This window comes from Barbatula barbatula (assembly GCF_947034865.1).
Source record: "Barbatula barbatula genome assembly, chromosome: 10".
NCBI classification, from domain to species: domain Eukaryota; kingdom Metazoa; phylum Chordata; class Actinopteri; order Cypriniformes; family Nemacheilidae; genus Barbatula; species Barbatula barbatula.
Genome location: NC_136773.1, coordinates 19,775,341 through 19,802,418, shown reverse-complemented (window position 1 = coordinate 19,802,418; position 27,078 = coordinate 19,775,341). Strand labels below are relative to the sequence as shown.

At 40.0% G+C, this 27,078-nt stretch overlaps 1 protein-coding gene across 1 annotated transcript; it reads right to left on the bottom strand.

Annotated features, from left to right (window-relative positions):
* Positions 1-1,451: 1,451 nt before the first annotated feature.
* On the bottom strand, positions 1,452-27,078 carry cmip (c-Maf inducing protein). The gene is made up of 21 exons (XM_079465836.1): positions 26,171-27,078; positions 17,444-17,569; positions 17,294-17,344; positions 16,182-16,343; positions 15,444-15,485; positions 15,099-15,161; positions 14,375-14,455; positions 14,181-14,284; positions 12,910-13,014; positions 11,133-11,513; positions 9,978-10,043; positions 9,083-9,109; positions 8,084-8,132; positions 7,827-7,934; positions 7,630-7,746; positions 7,383-7,523; positions 7,063-7,110; positions 4,945-5,091; positions 4,753-4,858; positions 4,445-4,515; positions 1,452-3,919 (listed from the first exon to the last, which is right to left on the bottom strand). Exons 1-21 carry the CDS (start codon positions 26,504-26,506, stop codon positions 3,866-3,868), a joined length of 2,385 nt encoding a protein of 794 aa, XP_079321962.1. The 5' UTR covers positions 26,507-27,078; the 3' UTR covers positions 1,452-3,865.

The window sequence follows — 27,078 nt, the reverse complement described above, 5'->3', positions numbered from 1 at the left end:
TGCGCTTTGTGGTTTTCACGGAAGACATGTTTTCTGATGCCAGATTTTCTTGCACAAGCATCTTTTCCTGTCAGAGGTATTCGCTCAGGGAAGTACTATTATTTAAAATGAAGTGCTATGTTAGTACAACCTTGAATTTATATTCTTTTTCTTATAGCACTATTCTTAAGACAATAGCAACACTGTTTAAAGTAATATAAAATCATTAAATATTACATTAACAAGTGTCAGAAAAATATTAGTTTTGAAAGATCTGTTCAACTTCTGTTTTTATTAGGCTATCGGTCTGTTCCTCTGAAGAACAGGTTTTGTGAAAACTTCTGGTGGAGGTTGATGTAAAACAGGTGAAGGTACGAAACACAAACACACACTGACGTTTCCTATTCCATTTAGCAGTATAAAGAAATACAGCATACAGTAATACGGATCCATTCATTTTCTTTTAAAGATTAAAGTCATCAAGAATTGACAACAGCAGTATTGTCCTGCACATGTGGTGAAAAGAAACACGTGCTTCGATCAATTCCATGCAAATGTCAACCTCACGAAGGTTTCCACTATACTGATATGTCAATATTTATTATAGTAACTATTTGATGTTGAAGAGGCATCCCTTCTCAATTTGTTCTGGTTTGCACATTTGAATTGGATTGGATTCAATTTATTGTCATTACACACATACAAGTACAGTGCAACGAAATGTATTGAACACTTCTTAGTTAACAGAAATCCTATAAAGTATGCCGTCTCTCCAAATTGTGTGCCCTTTCTTAACATCCATAACGGATTGCTTACCTCTTTTAAAATAGAAAACTTGTGCGTAGACTGATGTTTTTATGATGTCTGGACTCTATCATTTAGTAAAATATAAACAGATGGTTTAATATATTGGTAATAAATACGTTCTCTGAGAAAAAGGTTTGCTGGAATTGCTTATTTGTGGCTGTTCTTGCACGCTGCCTCTGGATCACAGCAGAAATATTAACTTTTGGATTTATCGGTTAAGCCTTTTGTTTTATTTTTTCTCAAGAACTTAGGATCCAAACAATGATATTTAGATTTGTGTGATTCTCATGACAAAAGAAAATGCAATAGTATTGTAAGCGAATTTACTTTTGGTCTGAGACTAAAAGTTTTGCCATGGTTGTGTCATAGTTTGTCTTTCTGTACATGTCAGAAGAATGTGAATAAAAATACCTTTACAGCGAACGTCTGAATGAATGAACGTCTATGAATAAAAAAGCTTTAAAAGCTTTCTATTTGAAACATATTCACAGACAGTTTATTTTGATTGAAACTGGTTCACATATTAGGCTTATTTTCCTGTCGAAGGTGTGTGTTACAACAGCCTCAGAGCAGCAGCGTCAACCCAGCTGTAGATAGAAGCAGATAAACACAGAAGAAATAAGGGCAGCAGTTCTATCCTCAAAAATTCCAGGAGTCACGGGAAATGTAGTTCACTTTTGTATGTACACCACTGTGCCACGGGCCCACAGGGAGCCCATCAAATATCACATTAAGACTCGGTCTCAATTTAACATTGCAAACAAAGAAAAAGAAAGAAAAAGCTGACATTATAATATGTTGGTAAAGAGACATACAGCACAGAGCTCTACAGGTTATAATGAACAAAACAGTGGTGTGGAGGAAACAGTTTGCCAAGTTACTTACGTAAAAGGTCCATTCGCACTTGCTAGACAAGCAAGCCACTGTGATTTCTGAACAAGAGAGATGCCATTTTAATTTGAAGGTATGGAAGTGAGGAACCCAGCCCCAGTTCCTTCCACCCACAAACAATGCTGTTAGTAAACTCCCAAATCAACCTTGTGAAGTAAATAACCCACGGGTTTACCGTTCCGTGCACACAGACGGATAAACTCCGTCCATCTCTCAATTTTGGAAAAACATTGATAAAATGCCAAGTCGCCGAGGGGCACGTAAAGGGCTGGTCTTAAAACTAGTGATTTTACCCTTGATATTTAAATCGTCATAACATTACAAAAATGCAACATGAAGAGATTAAACAAACAAAAAGACAAGCAACACAAACGGATGATACAAATCAGTCAAAAATATTATTAAAAGCAATTATCATCAAACACAATGACAGTGCATTTGGTCAGCGGGAGGAGGGTGAAGAAAAACAGATGACCATATGCACTCATCGCAGAAATGAAGGCAACAACAGTCTTCCAAACGTGAGGAGAAACAAACATCTGATAAGAGAGGGGAAATTTTATACACTCATATGTACATTATACAGTATGCAACTACGCAACCTGGCGGAACACAAGTTGATGCAGTTTATGGCACCCGGTACTGAACTCCCCCGGACGGCGTCTACATCGGTGTGTAAGTGAAAGCAAACGCCTATCAAAAAACCGCTACGTTCAAGACTGGCCACACAGACGGTGCCGCAACTCGTAGCGCAGTCTACCTATCTATAGTTTTTAAGTGGGAGTAAAAACAGACACTCCTTTGTAAACACGGATCAGAAAAAGAGTTTCTAAAGATAACCATCCGATTCAAGTTATGACTGTAACTTAAACCGACCGCTTTTTTACACGAGATTCTTTCGACAAATAATTTGATCCGTCTCCTTCATAACACGTCTCTCTACCAGTCAACATACAGTGGTGATGAACTACACGTTTTAAAGAGACAATCACGAAAGCAAGAAAACAAGTCATAATGGACGTAGCACAAATCTCGGCTCGATATTTCGTTTTTATATAAATATGCTGAATATTGTGTTAACTGTTATGGCAGGACACTCGTGGTGGACTTCTAATGACCACTAGAGTCGACCACTGCAGGTTTACAGAGAATAATAAAGCCTAATGACCCGTTTAAAAGTCATAATCTATGTACAACTTTCCTCAGAGTTGCTAGGTCTATACAGGAAATGTTTTTAGGCACCATCTTGGTTCAGTATGCTTGACAAAAGAATTTAAGGAAAAAAGGACCAAATGAATGGGGCTCATAAATACAGAGTAGTCCCAGACTACTTCCTGGACGACGTGCTCTTAAATACGGGTGTAAAATTAAAATTACACTGTACAACGTGACTATAAAATAAGAAAAAGAAATGATGAAGAGCGAAGCACCTTAAATGTCTACTTTAAAAATGGGGATACATCGTTTTTTCTTTACAAACACACATATGAAAGCAGTGTATGGAAAAATATGCTTATTCAAGTTGATAAAAAAAGACTTTTCGGAGCGACGGAGAGAGATGAATGTGTGGCGAAGTGGACATTGTTACAGTGGACAGGTTACGAGATTTCAGGACATGAAATGACCGACAAAGCTCAGAAAATCAAAACGAAACAATTTTGTGGAAATGTTGGCTTTCCACACAGGAGGTGATATCAAAACTGTCCTGGAATGTGGCTCTGAATATTCAGGCCTTCATCAGATGCTGGTACCACAGGGGACATGGCTCCAGGTGGTTCAAGGAGAACGGGACAAATCAACTTGTGGGAAAGAGGACAAGGATTAAAATCCATAGTTTAAGCCTGTTACAGCTGACATACACACGCAAGGACAAAAGACACGGTTCCTCTGAGGGGTGATTATAAAGGCAAGACAACAAAAGTCCCCTTTATGATGTCATTAGAAAGGTTCCTGTGCTGTCTGATGATATCACGAGACAAATTCTCGCACTTTGATGGCGCCGCAAAGAGCGTCCTTGTGTTGGATGAGATACTAGTCAGTTCTATGATATAATCAGAAGATCCTCGTGTTCCAATCATGTTCCTATAAATATAGTTTTCCGTGTTGGTGATTATGCTGTGTTCCAATGATGTGTCAGCGATTTCCTGTGTTTACACATCTCCTCGAGTCTTGCTGATGCTGAAGGTGTTTACCATGCCTCGGTGTAGCGGACATCTACTTCCTTTAGGTTGGGTAGTTTGGCCTGTGGGTAGGGCGAAACAGACATTTAGATAACAGGATGCTTAATGTAATTTACACGACCAGGATCAACATGTTGTTCCTGGAAAAAACTGCTCTACTGCTTACGGTTTGCCAAACAGACAGTGAGCCCATGTCTCAAAATCACACCGATGGATAAATCAACATTGTTATGGTGAACTATTGACAGTGAAATTGACCGAGCCCCATTAAAGACATTTTAAACTTTACACACTTAGAAATTCTGTCATCATGTACTTACACACAAGTTGTACTTCTTTGCTATGTATAACACAAAAGAAGACATTTAGAAAAAATGTGGTAAACAGTTCGGGGGCACTATTAACCTCCATTGTAGATGTCAATGTTTCACCAGAACTGTTTAGTTTCAAATATATTTTTTTGCGTTCAGCTGAACAAGAACATGTATACAGGCTTGGAAAGATTTGAAAAATTATGACAGAATTACCATTTTTTGTATGAACTATCCCTTTAACTTTCAATTCATACAAACAGTCATCTCTCTTACCTTCAGGTCCTCGTACGTGTCCGCAGTGAGTTTAGTACTGTTCATATTCAGACTGCACAGGCTTTTCATAGCTGCAAGAACAAAGAACACATTTTATACTACATGCATCCCAAAGCATCCTGTAAATGTGTCACTTGCCCTGGATACTTGCAAAAATAATTAACAAACGTATTAGTTTATTATAGACCAAGAAGCTAAAAAACAACCCCAATGACTATACATGTTAGCAATAGGTGTTTATTCGACAGTTCACACTGTATATAGCTGGCAAATATGGTGACTGGAGATCAAATGTGTGCAAGTCTTACAGCTGAGAGAGAGCAGGCCAGCGTCCGTGACCGGAGTCTCGCATAAGTTCAGAACCTGCAGACAGGCCAGATGCTCGGACAGTAAGCGCAGCCCGGCATCCCCAAACTGAAAGAGAACAAATGCAAACAAAGTTAAAAAAACAATGAAAAGAGTATAAATGTATCTAACTTAAAGAAATAATAAGACGAGACCTGAGTGGACCACAGGTTGAGCTGTTTGAGGGACGGCAGCTTGATGAGCTGTTCGGCGCAGGCACTCGTGACGTTGGTGAACGCCAGGCTAAGGTTCTCCAGGTTCCCAAAGGAACCAGAGCTCAGGAGACGAGCCAGGTCTGCATCCTGAAGAGAAACCGGCAAAAATACATGTTAAAGAGGTTTTATTCATACAGTCGCCGAAGATTTTATTTAACCAACAATCTGTGGTCATTTTAGTCCAGGAGTGACAAAGTCATCTTACAGCAATGTGAAAGACAGAAAAATCAAGGTTATCACATATGATATATTTGAACTTTTCCTAAATACATTTACAAATATTGTTGTATTGCTAAAAAAGTGCATGTAAACTCGGTGAAATAAGTATTTGATCCCCCATCAAAACATAACTTTGTATTTGGTGGAGAAACCCTTATTGGCAAGCATGTGCAAACCTGGTGACTAGGAGATTGACAGACGGATCGGTGCAGCTTCTGCAGTAATGCGGTCGATGTACTGGTCTGTCGTGGTGAAGAAAGAGCTGAGCTGCAAGGCGAAGCTCTCAATTTACCGGTCAATCTACGTTCCTACTCTCACCTATGGCCGTGAGCTTTGGGTCATGACCGAAAGGACAAGATCCCGGATACAGGCGGCCGAAATGAGCTTCCTCCGCAGGGTGGCTGGGCGATCCCTTAGAGATAGGGTGAGAAGCTCGGTCACCCGGGAGGAGCTCGGAGTAGAGCCGGTGCTCCTCCACATCGAGAGGGGTCAGCTGAGGTGGCTTGGGCATCTGTTACGGATGCCTCCTGGACGCCTTCCCCGGAAGGTGTTCCGGGCCCCTCCGACCGGGAGGAGACACCGGGGAAGACCTAGGACACGCTGGTGGGACTATGTCTCCCGGCTGACCTGGGAACGCCTCGGTGTCCCCCCGGAAGAGCTAGAGGAAGTGTCTAGGGTGAGGGATGTCTGGGCATCTCTACTTAGACTGCTGCCCCGCGACCCGGCCCCGGATAAAGCAGACGAAAATGGATGGATGGATGGGTCTAGAGACTGGCTAGGCCATTTAATGTGCTTCTCCTCAAGCCACTCTTTGTATGTCCTGGCAATATGTTTTGGGTCTTTGTCATGTTAAAGGGACCACCACGACCCATCTTCAGTGATCTAGTTAAGGCGAGGAGGTTCTCGTCCAAGATTTTCAGTACATGGGCTTGTCCCGTAGCAGAGAAAAAGCCCTAAAGCATAATGTTTCCAACACTGTGCTTCTCTGTAGGGATGGTGTTCTTGAGGTCATGGTCAGCATTTCTCTCCCTCCAAAAACAGGAGTCAATTTTGGTCTCACAGCTCTTTCTCCAAAGCCATTTCTGAATCATTCAGATGAGCCAGGCAGGTCTTCTTGAGCAGGAGGACTTTGGGGATGCTTGAGGATTTCAATCTATTGTGGCATAGCGTGTTACCAATGGTTTGCTTGCTAACTGTGGTCCCAACTGTCTTGAAATCATTAAAGAGCTTCTTTCGTGTAGTTCTGGGCTGATCTTTAACCTTTCTCATGATCATCTTTAATCTTGCAGGCAGATTCAGACCAAGGGCAATTTATAGTTATTTTGTATTTCTTCTATTTCCAAATAATCGCACCAACAGTTGTCGCCCTCTCACCAAGCTTCTGTCTGTAGCCTATTCAAGGTTTGTGCATGTCTACAATCTTGTCCCTGACATCCTTTGAAACCTATTTGGTCTTGACCATGGTGGTGGAGAGGTTGAAATAGAAGATACAGATTCTGTTGGCAGGCAAATGTATATACATAACAAGGTGATTTAGGAGTACTTTCTTAAAGTGACAGGACTAATCTGTGGTCCACATAGGCACATAACCAATCTGTGTAGCCAGAAATCTTGAAGGTTGGTAGGGGATCAAATTCTTATTTCACTGACTGAAATGCAAATTAATTTATAACCTTTATATAATTTTTTCACAGGTTTTTTGGTTGATATTTGGTATCATAAAAATTATAGACCCATCATTTCTTTGTAAGCAGGCAAACTTAAAAAATCAGCAGGGGATTAAATCATTATTTCCCTCACTGTATATAGGAGAGAATGCATTTAGAAACACACACTTACTGTAGACTTAGATGGCAGAGTGAGTCGAGTAGGTCCTCCTTTTCTTTGCTAGAGAGAAAGAAAAACAGTATAATTTCCTTGTTATTCTGCAGTTTTTTTTTTCACACACTAGGTGGCACATTTGATGCCAAATACATAGGAAGTCTGTAAATGGGTCAGTTCAGTCTTTGTGTGAAAACCGGAGCACTGCGTTAAACCAACAGGCTTCTCTTGCCCTATGACAAAACATTGATGACCTCGCAATGACCGGCCATTAAGGAAGTCAGTGCACTGAAATGAAAACATCAGTGTCGTTGTGTGAAATCGGTTTGTGCGCTCACCAGTTCTTTAAGCTCCCTCTGCCTGTCGCACAGCTGCTCGTACATACGCAGGCCGACCTGGGTGCTCTCCAGGGTGGAGATGATCTGTAACTGTGTGTCCTTGTTCTCGATGATGTTATACTCCAACATAAGACACAAAATCTGCGCAAAAACACAACACGGTCTATGATTGCCATATATTGACATCCTACAGCGAGGTAAGCAACTCGCTGCACTTCAAAACAAAGCCACGGTTAGTCATATGCACCTCCACCATGGTCTGGTTCCCTCGAAGGGCCAAGAGCATGCAGGGTCCCAGTTTGTTTTCAGCCAGCGACAAGAGAAACTTCTTCGTCTTGTAGCAGGAGCCCATAAGGATGTGGACCTGTAGAGATGAAAGACATCAAATCAAACACAGTAAACTAAAATGAACCCAAAACATGATTTCATACGACGCTGCCATACCATGCTGGCAAACAACTCTCCGTCATCGTCGCAAGCCACGCCCCCTGGACTGTACAGCTGGAACCACCCGTCCTTTCCAGAGCGCACACTGAGCAAACAGGAGTGGACCTGTGAGAGACGCACACATGCATACAAAGTCACAAAAGCTCAACAAACCATTGTTTACCAAGTCTACAGTCACAATATTAAGCAAGCTTTCCATCTAAAAGGTAAATCAAACAACACCCTCTCTGTAAACAACAGTTTCCTCATCTCACCTCTTGTCTGGGGTCCTCGGCGAACCTCTGAATGACGTATTTCAACTCTCTGCGAAAAAACAAACAAAAAGATGTTGTAACTCGTATAACTTCATTTGTATGTTTATCATGTGACTGCAGTACGGCAAGACTGATACTGACGGATGCTTTATATTAGAAGACCTTATTTAAAGGTACAGTTCACAAAAAAAAATTTAATGTCACCATTATTTGACCAAGTTGACCAATTCTACTTGACATTTTTGTCCACGCATTTATCACAAATGCAAAAATATAAAATACAAATATATAAATAATAAAACAATATATAATTTATATGATATAAATAATACAAATGAAGAATTATAGGCTTTTATTGAATATGACTTATGCATGAATATAGCACATAACGTGTCAGAACTACAGTAGCAGTCAAAAGTTTGGAAACTTAACGAAACCATGGAGTAGGACACTTTTCCGACTAAAAGCATCTAAAATAAAATAATGTTATATTGTAGCATCTTAAAAGTATCCATCCTTTGACTAAAATGTGCAAAATTGTTTTCTTGGCATTTTGGGAAGCTTTTCATAGTATTTTAAAGAAGCTCCCATCTGTCTTATTGGCTACTTTTTCTTCATTATTTGGTTACAGTCATCCATTTCAAAAATAGTTTTAAATAAAATGTTTGTTTTCTAATGAAAGAAGTTCATTTTTATCAACAAAAGTAATTTTAGATATTTAAGCACACACCTTGAGATTAAAAAGATTGTTAAGATCAATAGAAACATTTCAGTCATGTATTTCCAAACTTTATAATGTTACTGTATTTTTATCATATTCATTTATGTATTTATTTTATTTTTATATGAATCCTCATTCATTACATACAGTATCAAAAAATGCCCAGAAATATTTTGGAACCGTGAACAATCCTTGAATTGCTTCCCTTCAAGTTTTATTTAAAGGTCTTTCTTATCTTGTGTTCTGTGTACAGTAAGGCTCTTACGGTTGTCACTTACTTTGTAAATTTGGCATGCGCGAGGGCCCTAGAGGGAGAAAGAGAGAAAAACAATGAATCGGGCACGTACAAAATAAAGTGGCGTCATTTTTACATAATAACGCGTGTTGCTTTATAAGTCTGTATGAAGACGTGCTTGCCCCGACACGCATGATGCTACAATTTCAAATCAAAAGTGTCGTGTGCATGTCTGTGAGGACTTCATAAAGTGTTTTGCATGTGTTTCACAAGAGCTCTGGGATGCGTCTGAATGTTGTTAACATTTTCTAATGAAGGCTGGAAGCTCTGTGTGGCGTACGAGCGCAGGTGAGCCCCCCGCCTGTGGCAACCGCAGGGCTCTGCAGGAGACCTCTAATGATGCGGTCCGTCCTGCAGGGCCAATTACAGGAGCCACAGAGGACCAGAGAGAACACTCCCAATACCCACAATCCCACTGCAGAGCCCTGCCGTGGCTTGCCCACGTCAGAATCTCCCCAGCACACCACCCCCCAGAGACCAACCCACCCCACGTACACAGAGCAAATGATATCAGGATTTCTGTGTGTTAAGGGAATGATGGAGAACGAGAAAGAGATGAGGTAGGTCTAAAGCCACAGTCACAATGGTACAGTGATGCAGATGGTACAAACAGTCAATATTCTACTACATACGGATGATGCAAAGCAACCGATTTCAATGAAAGCAATAACATCAGAAAAAAACAAACAGCCAATTTCAACATGCAAGTTGAAATTGTAACTCCATCATTCCCAAATGAATCAACGCGGGTTCAAATCTAAATAAATCAGATTCCATAATCCGTGGACTCTTGAATCAAACTGAATGTGAATCCAAAGTGAATGGAAACTAGAATTAAATCAAATTAGGAAATCAGCCGCGGAGGAAGATTCTCTTACTCTTTTGGGAAGGGGATGGGTTGAAGAAGGCTGGCCAGTGCTGGTCTCCAGTCATCATAGTCTGATCTGTGGAGAGAACGGCCCAGAGGAGAAATTAGTTAATCTGATACGAGCAAGAATAGGGAAAATAATAACCAACGAAATGGTAAACAACAGCAATTAATGATGTCACAAAGTGTCTGATATAAATATGAGGGCTGATTTAAGCTCTCTTGGAAATCACCACATGGCAGCATCTTTCTTTTTTCCTTTTTCTTTGATTGGGCCAGTCAGAAGCTTTCTATGTTGCCAAAACATAGCATAAGCAATTTTTATTTTTGTTCTGTGATGGCAGGACTTATCTCCACCATATGGGCAGATTTCACAAATCTGTACTAACAATGTATTCAAGATAGGATTCATTTTATCAAATGGAAAACAATGTTTTAAACTGGCTTCAATTACATGACATTGGTCGGTCAAACAAATAGTCCCGTCTCAAACTAAGTTTAGCCAAGCGTTACTTAATTCTTACAGACATTGCAACTGACTCATTTTCAAGGTAAAATATTTATATTGACATATTTGGCATTTTTAAACTAGGCTATTGCGAATTCAACTTCTTAAAATGTCACCCTGTTTACACCGGACGTGCAAGTGTCAAAAGAACATTTCACACTAAACATTCTGTCATGAATTACTCACACTAAAGTTGTTCCAAATCTGCATGCATTTCTTTGTTCTGACGAACAAAGAGAAAGATATTTGGAAGAATGTTAGCAACCAACAGTTTTGAGACATCATTGACTACCATAGTAGAAAAAATGACAATGGTAGTCAAAGTTGCCCCAGAACTGTTTGCTTTCCTACATTCTTTAAAATATCTTCTTTTGTGTTCAATACTTTTCTAGTATGGTAGTCGATGATGTCCCAGAACTGTCATTTGCAAATATTCTTCCAAATATATGTATTTGCATTCGACAAAACAAAGAAATCTATACAGATTTGGAACAACTTTAGGATGGGTGGACTGTTCCTTTAATGGCATATAAGTTTTTGCTCTGGTACCAGATTTGTTACCAAGAGTCGTGAAAATGTACAGGTATCAACCACTGAAGTTCTTGACATTCAAGCGGAACATCTACGAGACAAACATAACAAACAAAACCCACTTACAGCATCTTGAGAATAAGAGCGAAACAGCCCAGCACTCTGTCGGCGTGAGCAGGCAGCTGAATGGACAGGGCGTTGGGCGCGGGGCTGACCAGCAGACAGTCGATCAGGTTGGGTTCGTTATCGCCCTCCACCGGGGCCTTTTTCAATGCGTTTGTGTTGTTGTTGTTACGCTCCAGCTCCACGAGGATCTCGCTGGAGTTGACGATGGAAGGCGGAGGTGAGAGCGGCAGGGCGGGAGGAGGAGACAGAGCGGTGGTCGGGGGTGGCGTGGGCGGCTCGGGCGGCTCGGGTCGCAGCAAGCGCAGGGGCATGGGAGGTTTCCTCTCGCTCTGTTGCTGGCAGCCGTTCCGGATCTCCTTCAGACTGGGAGAATTGTCTCGACTGAGAGAGAGAGAAAGATATTTGCATGCTGTCACACAAAAACAACAGTATATTTTTGCGGCAAACTTGCAGTAAAAGACAACAATAAACAAAACAAATATGGCTCAAATGTGTATCAGATGTTTGCACCTGTTGGCAGCAATGGCATACTTTGGCAAAAATAGAAAGATTGTCACTACTGACAAACAGCAATGTGTTGAACCTTTGGCAAATATTTCCCTTACAAAACAAACATATGGCTGCTGTCCTTCTGAAACCTTGTATCTCCATATTTTGTGATTTAAATTTTTTGTCATAAATCATTATTATTAGTCACTCGGTTTTGCAAATATCCAATCAATAAAAAGTATTAAAAAGTGCTTGACCATTTTGACACCACAGTAAAAGTATGTTTTCTATTCCCTGAAAAACAGCACATTTGGACATACAAGGTTTCAGGAGGACAGTGATGATAAATGGAAATATAATGGAATATATTAAATAATACAGTTCCATTAAATTGGAACAAAGTTCCTATATTTATTAACAATTATTAATAAATATATATTTACATATTTTCAAATATATATATATTCCATGATTTAATATATAGTTAAATATGGTTTCTTTTTGCTAAGGGTTGCCACTAATGATAAACAGTCAAAAATTTTAAATTCATTATTTTAACATTTAAGGGAAAACCATATAGTTTAGTTATAGACTTTATGGATTCAGCCACAACAACCAGTAACCTCATGTAGACCTTTGCAAAGAATCAATAACTGTTGAGTAGCTTTAATTTAATTTAATACAATTAATATAGAATTAAATAATCAATTAAATATAAAATAAATTATAACCAAACACAGACCGGAAGTTCACTTTGGGGCACATACCGATCTATAGTAAAGATATACTAACGTAAAACATTAATTTAACTTAAATGTCTGACTTACTGTAAGTTAAGACAATATTTGCTCAAAAAGCAGCTGTAGTTATGAAAATTATTCAAACAGCCATGGGAGAGTGAACAAGGGAACAGATGGAAACAAAAACAGGGATCCAACAAAGCACACTTAAGTCTGGGGAGTGAGTTGACTCTCCTGGGTCGGAAAGGATCATGGAAACATTTGAAAATAGTTCCTCATTTCTCTCAGGTAGGATCACCGCGGCCCAGAAGCTCGAGCGATGACACAAAAAGGACACGCGAGACAAAAAATCTCACTGCGGACACGTCACCGTTGTTTGTTAGAAAACAAATGCGGTTGGAAGTAAAGACCAGAGAGTATTTAGAGATTATTTAGGAGCCAGCGGATGGGCTACGGCGCCATGGGCAAACATGATTCAGAGAAATGTTTTGTGCTGGAGTCTCAGGGGTGAACTAAACGGGAAAGGGACATCGGTAAATCAGACGTACCTGTTGATGAACTCTTCATAGCAAGAATAGATGGCAGCCAGGCACACTGCCACAAGATTGGGGAGCACCCGAGGATGAGGGCATTGTCCGGTGGGACCATGCATGCTGCAATCATAACACATCAGAAATAAAATCAGGTTCTGCTGTCCAAACATGCGCATAATGACAGCTAAAGGAAAACAAAGCTGTAACAGGAAGTAACTGCAAGGTCCGGTCCTAAACAAACCATTAAATTACACAGTCTGATAGATAAAAGGGATATTACAGTTTCTGTCCTGTTTTTTGTACGCAAGTTAGTTGAAGCCAGGATTAGATAACTTTCCACCGTATATAAACCAGACACGATGCCTAAAACCTTCAAGTGATGTGCAATTTTAATATCTGTACTCAAAGTGAAAATGCTGATTTGTGCACATTTGCACACACATCACACTGCACAGTGAAATAGAAACATGCATGCTTCATATTTTCCTTGATGCTTGAGGCAGCAAACAGTTTATGCTTTTCCTTTTGATTTGATGATGTCGGGCGAAAACCAGATAACTCCAAAACTACTTTTCAGGAAATTAGAAAAACACAATTTTTAAAACTCAACTCAGCATAAACACTTATTAAATATTAATACTTTTTTGTAGGTGAAATATTTAGTCAGAAAACATGAAGAGTGATCTACTAGTAATGATTTATATGCATAAAATAATCCCCACAGCATCAATATATGCTTTTAAGAATTGTTTTAATGGGATAGTTCACCCCAAAAATACAATTTCTATCCTCATTTACTCATCTTTGATTTGTTCCAAATCTGTAAACATTTGTTTGTTGTGATGAACACATGGAAAGATATTTGGAAAAAAGCTTATAACCGAACAGTTCTTGGATTCCTTGACTACCATAGTAGGAAAATTACTTTGGAGGACAGGAAACCGTTCTGGGGCACTTATGACCACCATTGTTATTTTTCCTACTATGGTAGTCAATGGGGTCCAAGAACTGTTTGTTGACAAGCATTCCTCCAAATATCTTTCTCTGTGTTCAACCAAACAAAGGAAATGTATACAAGTTTGGAACAACTAGAAAGTAACTAATTCATAGCAGAATTATAATTTTTTCATGTGAACCATCCCTTTAATCTCTTCTTAATAAACACCAATTTTGGTAGGGTTACTCAGCACACCATGCAGTAATTTGAACCAAGCAACCAACAAGTAGAAGGAAAAGTCGAATCAACGCAAATGAACCTAGAAGAGAAGCCCGCGTCTGTCCCTCACCTGTGAATGAACTTTTTGACTACTTCCATGCCGGCGTTCAGTTCATTCAGAGCCAAAATATACTCCTGAGTAAAGAGACGCAGTCTGGGACATTTCCCGAAGTCCTAAAACCAAAAGGTCAAACAAATGTCGGTGAACTAGAAAGCAGCAACGTGAAGTGAAGAGGTCGTGACTGGTGTAGCGTGCACACTCACCATGTTGTGTTTGAGGATTCTCTGAACCACAGGAGTGAACACTTCAATCACCACCATAGAGCGAGGACGCTCCCTACAGTGCTGTATACAGGAACACAATAGAAAGATACCGATTAATGCACACAGTATATTGATCATCATAACCATAGCTGACCCCTTTAAAGTCACCAGGGCATTTATTCGTGCAGGGATTTTTTATAAAATTCTTATAAAAAGAATCTTTGCCTATTGACTGCCCAATAGCCAGGTTTTAAACAGTCCAATCCAGTCCTGAAGGACAAAGCCCCGCCCAACATTTTTCTCATTCCAAAAGCAGTAACATTCAGATAGCCGTCACAATTGTGAAGCAACACCATCGCAACTTCCGTTTCATGCCGACTTTTAAGTTGCAGAATGATAATATAGTGATGATATCAGATTAGTGTACCATGGAAATAAACATTGGGCGCTACGATAAAGCACTTACGTCAAATTATGAATCATTTTGTATCATTAAAACAATAAATATATTTTTTTTTATCTTGAATGAATATCCATGTGGTAATTTCCTATTTTTTATTAAAGCTGTGAATTACAGTGAAAGCTCAAGGGATGGGGGAACAACATTAAGGCGTTTAAATGATGAAAGTTTTGATCATGCTTAAATATTTCATGTTCAAATGTTTCATCTTTTCCACACTGAATAAATATATTTCCTCTTCCCCAGGAACACAACCATGTTTACCTTGCAGAAGAATTCACATAGGTCAGGAGGAGGATGGTTATTCTCCAGCAGGGGTGCGATGGCCTACAGACAGATTCATACCATTAGTCACCTTCCAAACAGACATGATAAGTCTTGTTCCCTTTCATGTAAATTTTTTGAGAATACATAAATCATCAAAAGCTGGTCCACCACAGCTGTGCATACGCATCCCAGTTCTGTGGTGCTACATTTTCACATTTATTTTATTCCAGAGCATCTTTCAATGAGCCCCAAGACACATTATGTAACCCTGCCTTTGTTAACAATAGAGTTTCATGAGCACTTGTGTGACAACAACATGCAGAAAAAATCTAACTCACTCACCACAATGATGTTCTCATGGTCCTGAGCGCTGAGGTTAGTATTCTGGGAAGGAAATGACACAAACGCAATGCTGAAAATTCATTGGCCAGCGTTGTGACAACAGAGTGACTTAACAACTAGCAAGACACGCTTTTAAAATGTTAAAGCTTTTCTTGGAAATAGCTTGGGTGACTCAAGGATAAAACCTCATGACCAAAGGCCTTCGCGTGTAAGAAGTTTTAAAACCCTTTATCAGCTTAAATACTTGGTATACATAGTATATGTGGGACTGAAAGTAAGAGCTTAATTTATATCCAACAACTTTTCTTCTATTTGAAGGCCATTACTAAAGTGAGTTGAGTTGAAAATTGCTATGTAGTTCCTTCTCTATGTTTTATTTATGGGTCTATGTTTCCTGTTCCATTTATGCGAATTTCCCACAAATTTGCAACTGAACCACATTAATTCAGAAAATAAACACCACACCTATCCTCCTATCTGCATCTTTGGTTAATTTCAAGCATCATATACAGTATATTACAGTGTATACAGTATACAGCACAAAGGCAGCAGGACCGGTTGCACAGAGATTCAGGTGGAAACCAATATATAACAATATAATTGCCTTAACAAGTATCAATAATTAGCTTTGCTTTATAAGCGGATAACAATACTGATACTAAGTAACTTAATAGCTAATTCCTCCGGTTCCTCTTCATTTCAACAGTAAGGTAAGCGTCCTGAATGCGCGTGACAAACCTCGGCTAGCAGGGTGGAGATGATGTGCAGAGGTGCCTGATGGATGGAGTCATCCTGCAGAGGTGAGGTGAGGGCCATGTCCACCAGAGCTCTGATCTCCTTCAGCACCACGTCCCAGCGGCTCGGGTTGTTTAGCACTTTGCGGTACTTGTAGATCTTTTTCTACAAATGAGCCAACGGCAGATGGATAACCCAGATTACACGCTCTGCTTTTTAACCAATGTGACCGACAGTTATGAAATGCGCACACTTTCAATGCAATAATGCACCAAAACTATGCAGTACATTATGGTATGTAAATTAATACAGAAACGAGTCGTGGTTGTTGGTCTGGGATTTCGGGTTGATTCGTTTACCTAATGTATACAGAAGTAAATGGACATTTCAGTTTCACTTGAATAGGTTTGAATGTCATTGCATTTTATGGCAAATCTAGTGACACTGATTCTAAAGAAAGATGCAGTTTTCAACATCGGTAAACTGACTTTGTAATAAAAAAACGTTAAAGATAATTCTGTGAAAAATCACTTTGAAAGAAACCAAAACAACATTTGTCATCCAAACGCTGCATTCCTATTTTTTTGACTGTGCGAAGGAGAAATTCCATCATCAATCTCCATTGAGTTTAACATTAAAAAGAGGCTTGCAACAACATGACACCCTCTAAATTATGTTTGTTTTTAGGTGAACTGTTGCTTTAAAGCGATAGCTCACGCAAAAATTATAATGATGTCATCATTTACTCACTCTCGTGTCATTCCAAACTTGTAAGACCTGTAAGAAGATATTTTGAAGAACGAAACAATGTTGGCCATCATTGACTGACATTGTATGGCCCCAAAACATTTCCTAAAATATTTTCTTTAGGGTTATAGAGAAGAGACAGGTTTGGAATCACATGAGAATAAGTGACTCTTATAAAAGATTAGTAAATCAAATTTTTGAAATGACTATCCCTTTAACTAATGCAATGACGATCATTTTTGCTTTTTGGGGCTACTGTATACGTAGCCCTCTAAAATGCAACCCTCTCGTGAAGAAACAAATATGCAACGTGTCATTAACTTGATGCTCTTTGCAATTCTAGGTTTTTAAGAAACTCCTGGCCTTACCTTCCACTGAATAGAGTGAAACCACTGGTCCCGCAGATAGCTGTTAGCAGCCTGCACACAAGTGCACACAAACATTACCAAAAAATGAGTCAGACCGAGAGTTGTTGTCGCAACCCAAGCGTAATGAAACATCGAAGGGCCTGAAGTTACCTGCAGGAGGACTGTCCCTCCATGGAAGCTTAGCTGGACACAGTATTTGGGTGCATTGTCCCAAGACAACAGCTGCAGGTCTTCAACGGTGCTGTAAGACAGAGGGGCCTCCATATATCCGGTTGGCTGCAGAAACAGGAAGAGACACACGTTCACATTCGCAGTAAACACTCTGAAACCGCAGCTGTTAAAGACCTTTCACATTACGGGTAGCTTCAATGCACCTCTCAGTCATACGTCAATAACGTTGACCTCGACGTGAACAAATTACTCGTGGATGGCACAGAATGTCATGATCTTGAAAGGATAACAGATTCAGACCTGCTTAAATAGGTTACTCGCACGATTTCAGGTGAATAAAACATACACAGGACATACGGTTGCTATGAATTTAAAGCGATAGCTCACCAAAGAATGAAGATTGTGTCATCATTTAGTTACCCTCTTGTCATTTCAAAACGGTGTGACTTTCTTTATTCTACAGAACACAACAGAAGATATTTTCAAGAATGTTGGTAACTGAACGACGGCGCTATCCGTTGACTTCTATTGTACGGACAAAACCAATGCAATTGAATGGGAAGCGCTGTTGTTGGTTTTAAAATAACCACACAGGTTTGAAATGACAAGAGGTTGAGCAAATTTTGATCAATTTTGAGTGAACTTCCCCTTTAAGGTTGCTTGTTACAATCTTACTCGGCTACAAATGACAACGTTAGTTTCTTTATTTGTATTATTTGTCATGCAGCCCGCTGCGACTCTCAGTTCCACTCCTGACTGAAGTGCTGGCGGTCATGTGACCTCAAATGTCAACAGGCCGTTCCCAGTCTCCTTCTCTCTACAATAGCACACAGCGGCTGTCCCTTTATTAGCCTCCCTCCCTCTTCTGCAGCCCGGCAACGGGCTCTTCCATTATTGGCGTCGCCCTCCTTCCTCCTTTGCGCAAACAGGCTATTGCTATTTGCGCTGCTCTACCTCTAGACTCAAACCTAACCACAGTTCCTGTATTTGTGTCAGCCACCCAGCTCAGAAGAGCAAACAAGCTGTTCCATTGACTCATTCTCTGCGTCTCTCTCTTCCTCGAACAAGCAGGCGGCTCGTCCCCGTCTGACAGAATACAACAGGCCTGTCTTTTACTGTATTTACATCCCCCACTCATTGGTGATAGATCAACTGGGCTGTTCTCCGTCGGCTGGCCTCCCCCCTCCTGTTGAGGTTCAATATGCACAGCTTGTAGTCTTCCTTATGATGGGTAGGGGTGATAAGTATCTATTCTACGATATCTCATTTTTTAAGTCATCAATCACACGAGTGCTTGACTACAGGCGAGCGGCAGAACACGGGTCCAGATAAACCGGCAATGTCTGCTTGTCGATCATAAAGGCAAAGAAAATGTGCCACCAACTGGGTTGATATACAGCAAAGATGCAAACCTTTTTTATAAGGTTGTCATAGCTACAATATCACGAGAACCTGCGCAGAACTCGACGTTGTCAGCACTTATCTTTGTGTAACTCGCTGTCCTGTCCTAACCCCCTCTCTCTATCTATCTGCGTTTCTTTCCACTTCTCCGTTCCAAGAAGTCCCCCGTTTCTTCCTTCATCTCATTGAGGCTGTTTTCATGGTGCAATTCTTCCTTAAGGAGGAGTTGAATAGCTCTCCTCTCACCGTTGCTATGTTGCCATGGAAACAAAGAGATGAAAGAGACATATGTTTTTTGTTACCAAGGAGATCCAGATGGAAAAGGATGTGGAAAAAACATCAGTATGTTCAGGTGGCATCTCGATAACTGTCAAATTGATCTCAACAGTGGTCAGCCTATCAAACCGTGAAGAACCAAGAGTAAATGTAAAGCAATGGGTTTTTCAAAAGCTAACATTGCTGTTCTGAAATTGCCTTTAAAACATGATTATATTGAATTAAAATTTAGCGGCATCTAGTGGTGAGGTTGCGAGTTGCAACCAACGGCTCACTCCAACCCTTCTTTCTTTAAGCACTATGGTGGCTGACACAGGACTAAGATGTCAGCACGTTTCCGGTTCTTTGCCAAATGAGAGAACGTATTTACGAAGCGCGCTCTGTAGAGCAGTTTGTCTGTTTAGGGCTACCGTAGAAACAACACGGCGCTTCATTATGCAAGGTCTTTATACACCTCTGAAGATATAGTTATCTATATTTTATAGCAATTCCACAATCGATTCTCACAAAAATTACACATTGGACCTTTAAGTGGAAGAAGTAAAATAAGATGTTTAAGCATCTAAATAAAAAGTAAATAAATTGAAACATTTTATTTTATATTACGTATGCAATGATATTACTAAATATCCAATTCAGAGTATGTGACTACATGTAAAAAAAATTATAAAGATATTTTAATAAAAGAAAAATGCCATCTGTTAATAACTTTCAAAATCTTTTTTATTTCAAATTATTTAGTTTAAATCTGAGATGCTTTAAGATTAAAACTTAATACACTTACAATACAAGGCTATACTTAAGCTTTTTTTCTACACTGACAAAGCCTGCAAATGCATAACAAAGCATTGGCCAGTTAATGTCCAAGTCAGCAAAAACAAAGCCACCCTCTAAAAAGCTTAACATATCACGATTTTGCGTAATTGTTCAACCACATGCAAATTTTGTGTAGACAGTGCAAAAACTGACCGCATGGGTATGCAACATTTTCAACAATATGCTCTCTTCCAAGGTAAACACGGGTTCTTTCAGCTAAACGCTTAAGGCACAATTTATAAACAAATAAACCAGAAAAGTAGATCCAGGAAAAGCCAGAAGGAAGTCTCCAACCAGTCAAGCAACAGAACAAAGAAATAGAACACGATAAGCAGAAGAAGAACTCAAGAGCTCAGTTACTCTTCAAACAGGTAGAACCGCATACTGTAGTCTACACAACAAAATAAATTCCAAAGTCATCTGGCTTAAATTAACACACCATACCTGTCAAAATATAAAAGATAATGGATGAAAAAAATCCAACGCACACACATTTAAAGATACTTGGCCTGCATGCTCACAAATCACTGTGACATGTAAAGTCTGATGCGGTCAAAACGAAGTGAGAAATCAAAAAACAGCTTTAAACCCCCAATGCACCTTTTTCAAAAAGTGGTTCTGCTTTTCTAAATGGAATTCACTCATAAGTCTATCCCTTGAGCTGAACAGGTGGAATTTCAGCCTGCCGTCCTCTATTCATGTGTCAACTTTACCGCACATTTGATGACCTTACACTGCAAAAGGAAATCGGGTTGCAGGTGTCTGCATTACGGATGTGGCTACGTCAATTCTGTTTCTAAACCTCAACAGCCTCCAGGTTAAAAAGCTCAAACACAATAAGCACATGTGATATCATATGATACAGCTGTCATTTTAACAATACAGCTACATGAATAACAGCCAACTCCCAACCTGGTTTACCTGGAGGGTGTCTGAACTATGAGTGCAATGCAGTTAAACAGTTTATTTTAAAAGAATTGATTTTAACAAATAATAAAACAAAAATGTGCATGCCATATGATTTGTTAAAGTTTCTTTATTACTGTCAGAAACGAGTAAGGGTGGATGCAGTACGTGATAAACATTCCCCCAGACTTGCTTTATAATCAAATATTGTTTGAGTAATCTTAACCAAAGTCTTCATCGAGGACAGTTTCCCACACTGTTTGTCGGATTCTGAGGTAAAAATGCTGAGAATCCCATTCCAAGATGCCCCCAAAACCGCTCCGAAACTGATCATGTGGATGCCCACAAACAAAAGCCCCATACATCTCAACTGGCTCTCATTTATCAAAACATCTCCAGAATCTTTCATCAACACAGCTCCATTGTGCCATTCACTCGGTCCAGTATAAACAATGAATTTGCATTCAACACATTTAACTAGAGCTGCAACTAACGATTATTTTAATAATCGATGAATCTGTCGATTATTTGTTCGATTAATCGATGAATCGGATACAAATTTTTAAAAGCATTCATTTTCAACCCTTTATTGAAAAATAGAACTGACATTGCAAAACATATTTCAAAAGCTTTATTATTACTTATTATATCATTATTACAGCTGGCTGTGGTTTACATGATGCATTTCCCATCAAGAAGCCTCTCATGGTTTGCTGTTTTTTTCTGGAATTTTTTCGGGTCTCTCTGATGGTCTTTCCTCTACCTCCGCTCTGCTTTTTTAATTTATTTTTTCTCCGCTATGCTGCGCGGCGCGATCAACTTTTTTTAGTCCCGTGACACACTAGATGCGTGGCGTGAGCGTCTCAGAAGCCTGGCGTGACCGTTTTTAAATCGGCTCCCATGTTAACAGGTTAGAGCTTGCACACTGCCTGCGTGAGACGAGCCGCACGGAAAACGCGTGCATGCTAGGAATTGAATCGACGCCTATTTTTCACGAGACACGCAAGCGTGTTGGAAGCGTTTCCAGGCAAAATAGAATAGGAAAAGATGTTTATATGTAATTTTGTACACGAATACATATTAATGAATGCCATTTTGATGTTTGAAAGCTAATCATCATTTATTTGAACGTATTTTCAAATTGAATTTCATTAAACCAACATCTACACGTTACGGGGTTTACATGTCCACTGTAGAAAACATCAGGACTTAAATCATGTTTATAATGCATTTTTGGAGAAACAAAAAGTGAATATTGAAATAAATTATACATTAATATTCCTATTAAGTATGAGATATTATTACTAAAATGTTGCAAATGAATACTCCAATTAACTACCTTTTTCCATAAAATCTTCCTCCAAGAAAATGCTTAGGCTATATCCAATGAAAAGATACATTGCATTGAATGGGAATATTAATTTATGTCCATCTTAAACACATATTGCATAAAGTAAACTCGTGCATCAATTGATTACGTTACATCTTTAATAACATATCTGAGAATCATCTTAATACGAATTGTGGTTCGTATTAAACCCCAAAAAGTATTGGTGACTGAATTATTTTTGTTTTTTATGCTCTTAACAATGTGATTAAAAATGGAAAAAAATATGACACACTACAATAACAACGTAGTCTAGTGTGTCATCTGAGTGACGGTCCAACATCAGGAAATAAAGCTACAAAACATTTGGAAATGTTATTTAAATAAACAGACAGCCTACTTACTCATTTTTCGGATTTTGGAAGGTGTAGGTTATGTGAAAAAAGTTTAAACTTGTCGTGAATACAAGACCCTTGTCTGTCGGCGGCCTCCCTCTATGTCACCTATAGCAGCAGCAGCGCGCCAGCGCCGCGTCAGGCACGGTGCTGGTGTGCAAAGATACAGAAAACACGACGCAGCCGCCACAGAGCTGACACGCTGCTGACACGCTACAGAAACGCCACGCTCACGCCACTCAAACATGTGGCGCGCGTTATAGTCGCGCGATACAACGAATCGATAATGAAATTCGTTGCCAACATTTTTAATAATCGATTTTATCGATTTTATCGATTCGTTGTTGCAGCCCTACATTTAACATTTCATACGCAATCTCTCTGTCCATATAACCTTCCTACCATAATTATGACCGCCCAACAATATCACACCACGTATATGCGAAACAGTTGTGAAAGCCTGCCAGTGTTTAAAAAAATGCTCTCCTAATGGCTTTTCTGTGCTACAACCAAGCCAGCTCCTACATCTCAATTACAGCGCATATTTGGAAGGTAGCCCAAGATCTCGGGGAGTCACAATAGTTTATGTGGCCAGTCTTCATTGTAGAGCTGTTCGTTTACAAAAGCCCAACAGTACCAAAGACGTGTTTGATAGGAGCGTCATCTGACCCCGGTTGTACTCATGACGAACAACCGTTGGGCAACCGTTTAGCTTTTAGTCATCAGCACTGCCTCAAATTCTATCAGTATCAGACTAAACCGCACTGTGTGCCGCCAAGCTAAAGTAAGACAACTAGGTAAATATCCTGTTCTGTGGATGAAAATATCTCAAACACAATGAACCCAGGTGTTCGGTATCTCAAACCCTGCTGCCTTCACAATAATCAAAACATGGAGCTCTCACCACATCGTGTAAAGTTTACACAAGAGACTTGTTCCGTTCTTTATGTGCCTTTTTCTGTTTTCAGGACCTGACATGAACGTCAACAACGTCAACAATGCCCGCAGCCAGAGATCTCATGAATGGAGTGAACCCCATCTTTCATAGCTTCTGCGGAGATCACTTTCCACAAAGCTGACTATATTTATCAAAATGCCTGGAAAAACCTGGAAAATAACGCATTTGTACTTTTAACGTCTGACAGTGAACAGGGGCGATACTTTTAAAAACATTGGAGAGAGATACATGACAACCAAGAAGCAGATGTGTGGAAAACATATTATCAATTATAACTATAATATATAACTTTTTGTATACGAATCATAATATCACTATAACTTTTGATATAACTTAAGTTTCCATAGGTAAAAACGTGCAGTAAAATACACTTTTAAATGCTCTATTTTAATGCAGAAATGTTGTACTTAGCAAACACAATTTTGTATTTGGTATTTTCTTTAGATAAACTTAAGAAGATGTGTACCGTGCTATTTCGAGACACCGTGAATAGAAGTAATAAATAAAACATTTTAGTAAGTACAAACGTTTGGAAGTGCACCAAGTGTAATAAATGTGTAAAAAGTTGATTTGTTTTACCTCAGACATTGTACTGATTACTCAAAGTGAGGAAGTGCATTAGGAATGTCTTCAAACTTTCAATTTAGAACAGTTGTAAATAACTATAAACTAAACAAAAACATCACATCAATCATTTAATCTAGCCACCGATATGTTTTATCAAATCCTTACAATATGACTTTATGTCAATAAGGTGAAGGTGACTACGGATTACAACTGTGCTTCTAGCAGGAAAGCAAAATGTTCACTTTCAAACCCGACCAATTTCATTTCTAAATTCAGATTCCTAATTTCTATAAAGACTTTAAATCAGAGTTCCTCCTAAAGCACAATTGTAAAACACTCAATAGAATCACAAACAGGCAAGTCTTTGCCAAAAGAGAACATTAGCCACAGACAACTACTTCCATTAGCTATGGTCAACTGAACACGGGTCACTAGCTAAACATCTATTAGAGACCTTTCGACTACAAAACAACCGATACTGAGTGGCAGTACAGCCAGAGCATCTAAATAATTGTATGCCATGCCAACTCCTTTATCTGCGAACGCCTTCTTAAACCTTTCCCAAACGACAACATATAGTAGCAAACACAAACATATGGTCAGGGTTTGGCTTGGACTAATCTCACGCAAATCCTGTGGGCTCCTAAGTCTCAGAGGCTGGACTTCATCCGACATTCAGACCATTGTTAAGCAAGCAATGTAATTTGGTTTGAAACATTAATTTCAGGAAGAAGTTAACGACTAATTTGATCACATCAGAACGATGAAATATAGCTGTAAAAATTCAACATAATCAGACATTTGATGATGCCAGTAATGGCTCCATGATCAGTCCATCAGGATGTCCTGCACTGGGAGACTCAAAATCAGCAAGAGCTCAGTGGCTCATTTCAGAAATGATTTACGAATCTGACAGCACCATTCACAGCGAGTCTTACAGTTATGAATAATCTTGTTGGACTGCCTGTGCAATTTCATACACGTTTGCTCTTTTTTTGGAATAACAACCATTAAGATGCTTGAGGCCTCTGGAAGCCTCCCAGGTGGGTAAATCCATGTGACCCTGCTTTTCCACTGACAGGCCTCTTGAGCAACAATTCAAACATATGTCTTAATGTTTGTGAATTTCTGATGAGGCTTCGAATCTTCACGGAATAGTGAACGTGTCAGGCGTTCTTAGACGTGACGATAACAAGAGAAACTGGACGTGTTATTGAAATACTCCAAAACACATCTCGCTTCAACCTGTTATTCATCCAACAACTGATGATGGGTTCTCAATATGGATCATGCACCTGAAAAAGAATGTCACATTATTTCAGTAGCCGGTCGGCCTAAAAATAGCCCCTCATTATTGCATGCGGAACCGACTAGGCCCAAAGCATTCAATATGGTGGACGCAAAAAAGGTCCTCAAATCGAGGCCAGTGAACATCTTTGTTCACAGGAAAAGAATCTCTGCCGGGCCCAGTTTTTCTTTGTTTATGAACTACACAGTCCGGTACAGTTTTGGGATTCTGATCTTTGGATTTGTGACAGATGTGGCTTTGAAGATGCCGGAGAGAGAAAAAACACGTTGCTATATAAATGATGAACGGAGCAATAAAATAAAGCCTTTGAAAACGATGTGGTCATGTGAGGATGAACAACCAGAGGCGTCTGCAACAGTTTCATCACCAACTGTCTGGCAACAAAGCTGAAAGATACAAGTTGTACATTACAAACATCATTCCACCGTTAATCGTTAAAACACTAGGAATAATTATTCACGTGTTGGCCTTATTACAGTAGCCCAGGGTTGAGTTGTCTTCTATCGGTTCCCATAACCCAGACTACTACGATTTCAATTAAAACCAATCCCATAACGACCGTCAAATCCAATCAAATGTCTATTACTTTTCAACAGACAAAGACTCTCCAAAGCAATAAACAACCTAACGGCTTACGTTGCGTTTATCTGACGTCAACTTTGCGTTTCCCGGCTCTTCCGAGAAGATACTTCTCACCGTTACGCACAAAGCGGAACTCAAACGACCCCCACCGAGCGGATCCGGATCTTACCGTGGCAGACACCAGACTCCCGTCCGTCAAGGTGAGATGGTGCGGCTCCCACCTCCGTAGAAACTTGGATGTGAGGATTTTACTGAGGAAGGTCCGCGGGTGTTTAACCACGCACACCTGGATGTCTCCTTCCTGGAGCAGTTTGTATCTCATGCCGCTGCTGTTGTGAACCAGGGTCCTCTTGCTACAGGGCCCCGCTTTATGGTTATTATTTCCCTCCGGCGCGAGCGGCGGCTGTTGCGCGGACGTTTCCCCCAGCAGCGGCTTGCTCTCTTCGGACGGATAAAACTGATTGTTGTGAAGTTCGTTTCCTCCACCGCTCCCGTTAAAATCCATGTTTGGCCTGGGCGAAAGTCGACGGCGTGGGGTCCGATGGGGTGGATGTCTTTTGATTTCGAGGCCGGATAATGGTCGTCCCTGTGGTTTTCATATGCAGGCGATCCGCCGTGATTCGACCTCGATGCGTTTAATATCAGCGGAGTTAAGAAGACAACGATCGGCGACGGTGGAAATGGACGCCATTAAATAAGGAGGTTTAAAGGAGTCCTGTGTTTCTTTATTATGAGCCCAGATAATGTCTTTCCTTTTCGCGTCGCGAGCTCCCCCCTCTCTTCCAGCGAGCTATTCAATATGTTAGGGCCATTGCCGTATCCATTGCGCCTGCCTCCGCTGCATATTAATCCGGTGTATGTATCCACGATATAAAACGGTAGACAGATACGAAATCCACACGGTGTTCTGCTCGAGTCCGTATTTTATTTGTTCTAGGTTCCCTTTTTTGTCTTTTTCCTCCCTATCTCGGCGGAGGAACCGTGCGCTTCGGTAGGGCTGCGTGGATTGGTCCCGGCTCGTTCATGTGATACCGGAGTGACGTCAATGGGGAGGCGAACGGATGCGCGCCGTGCGTC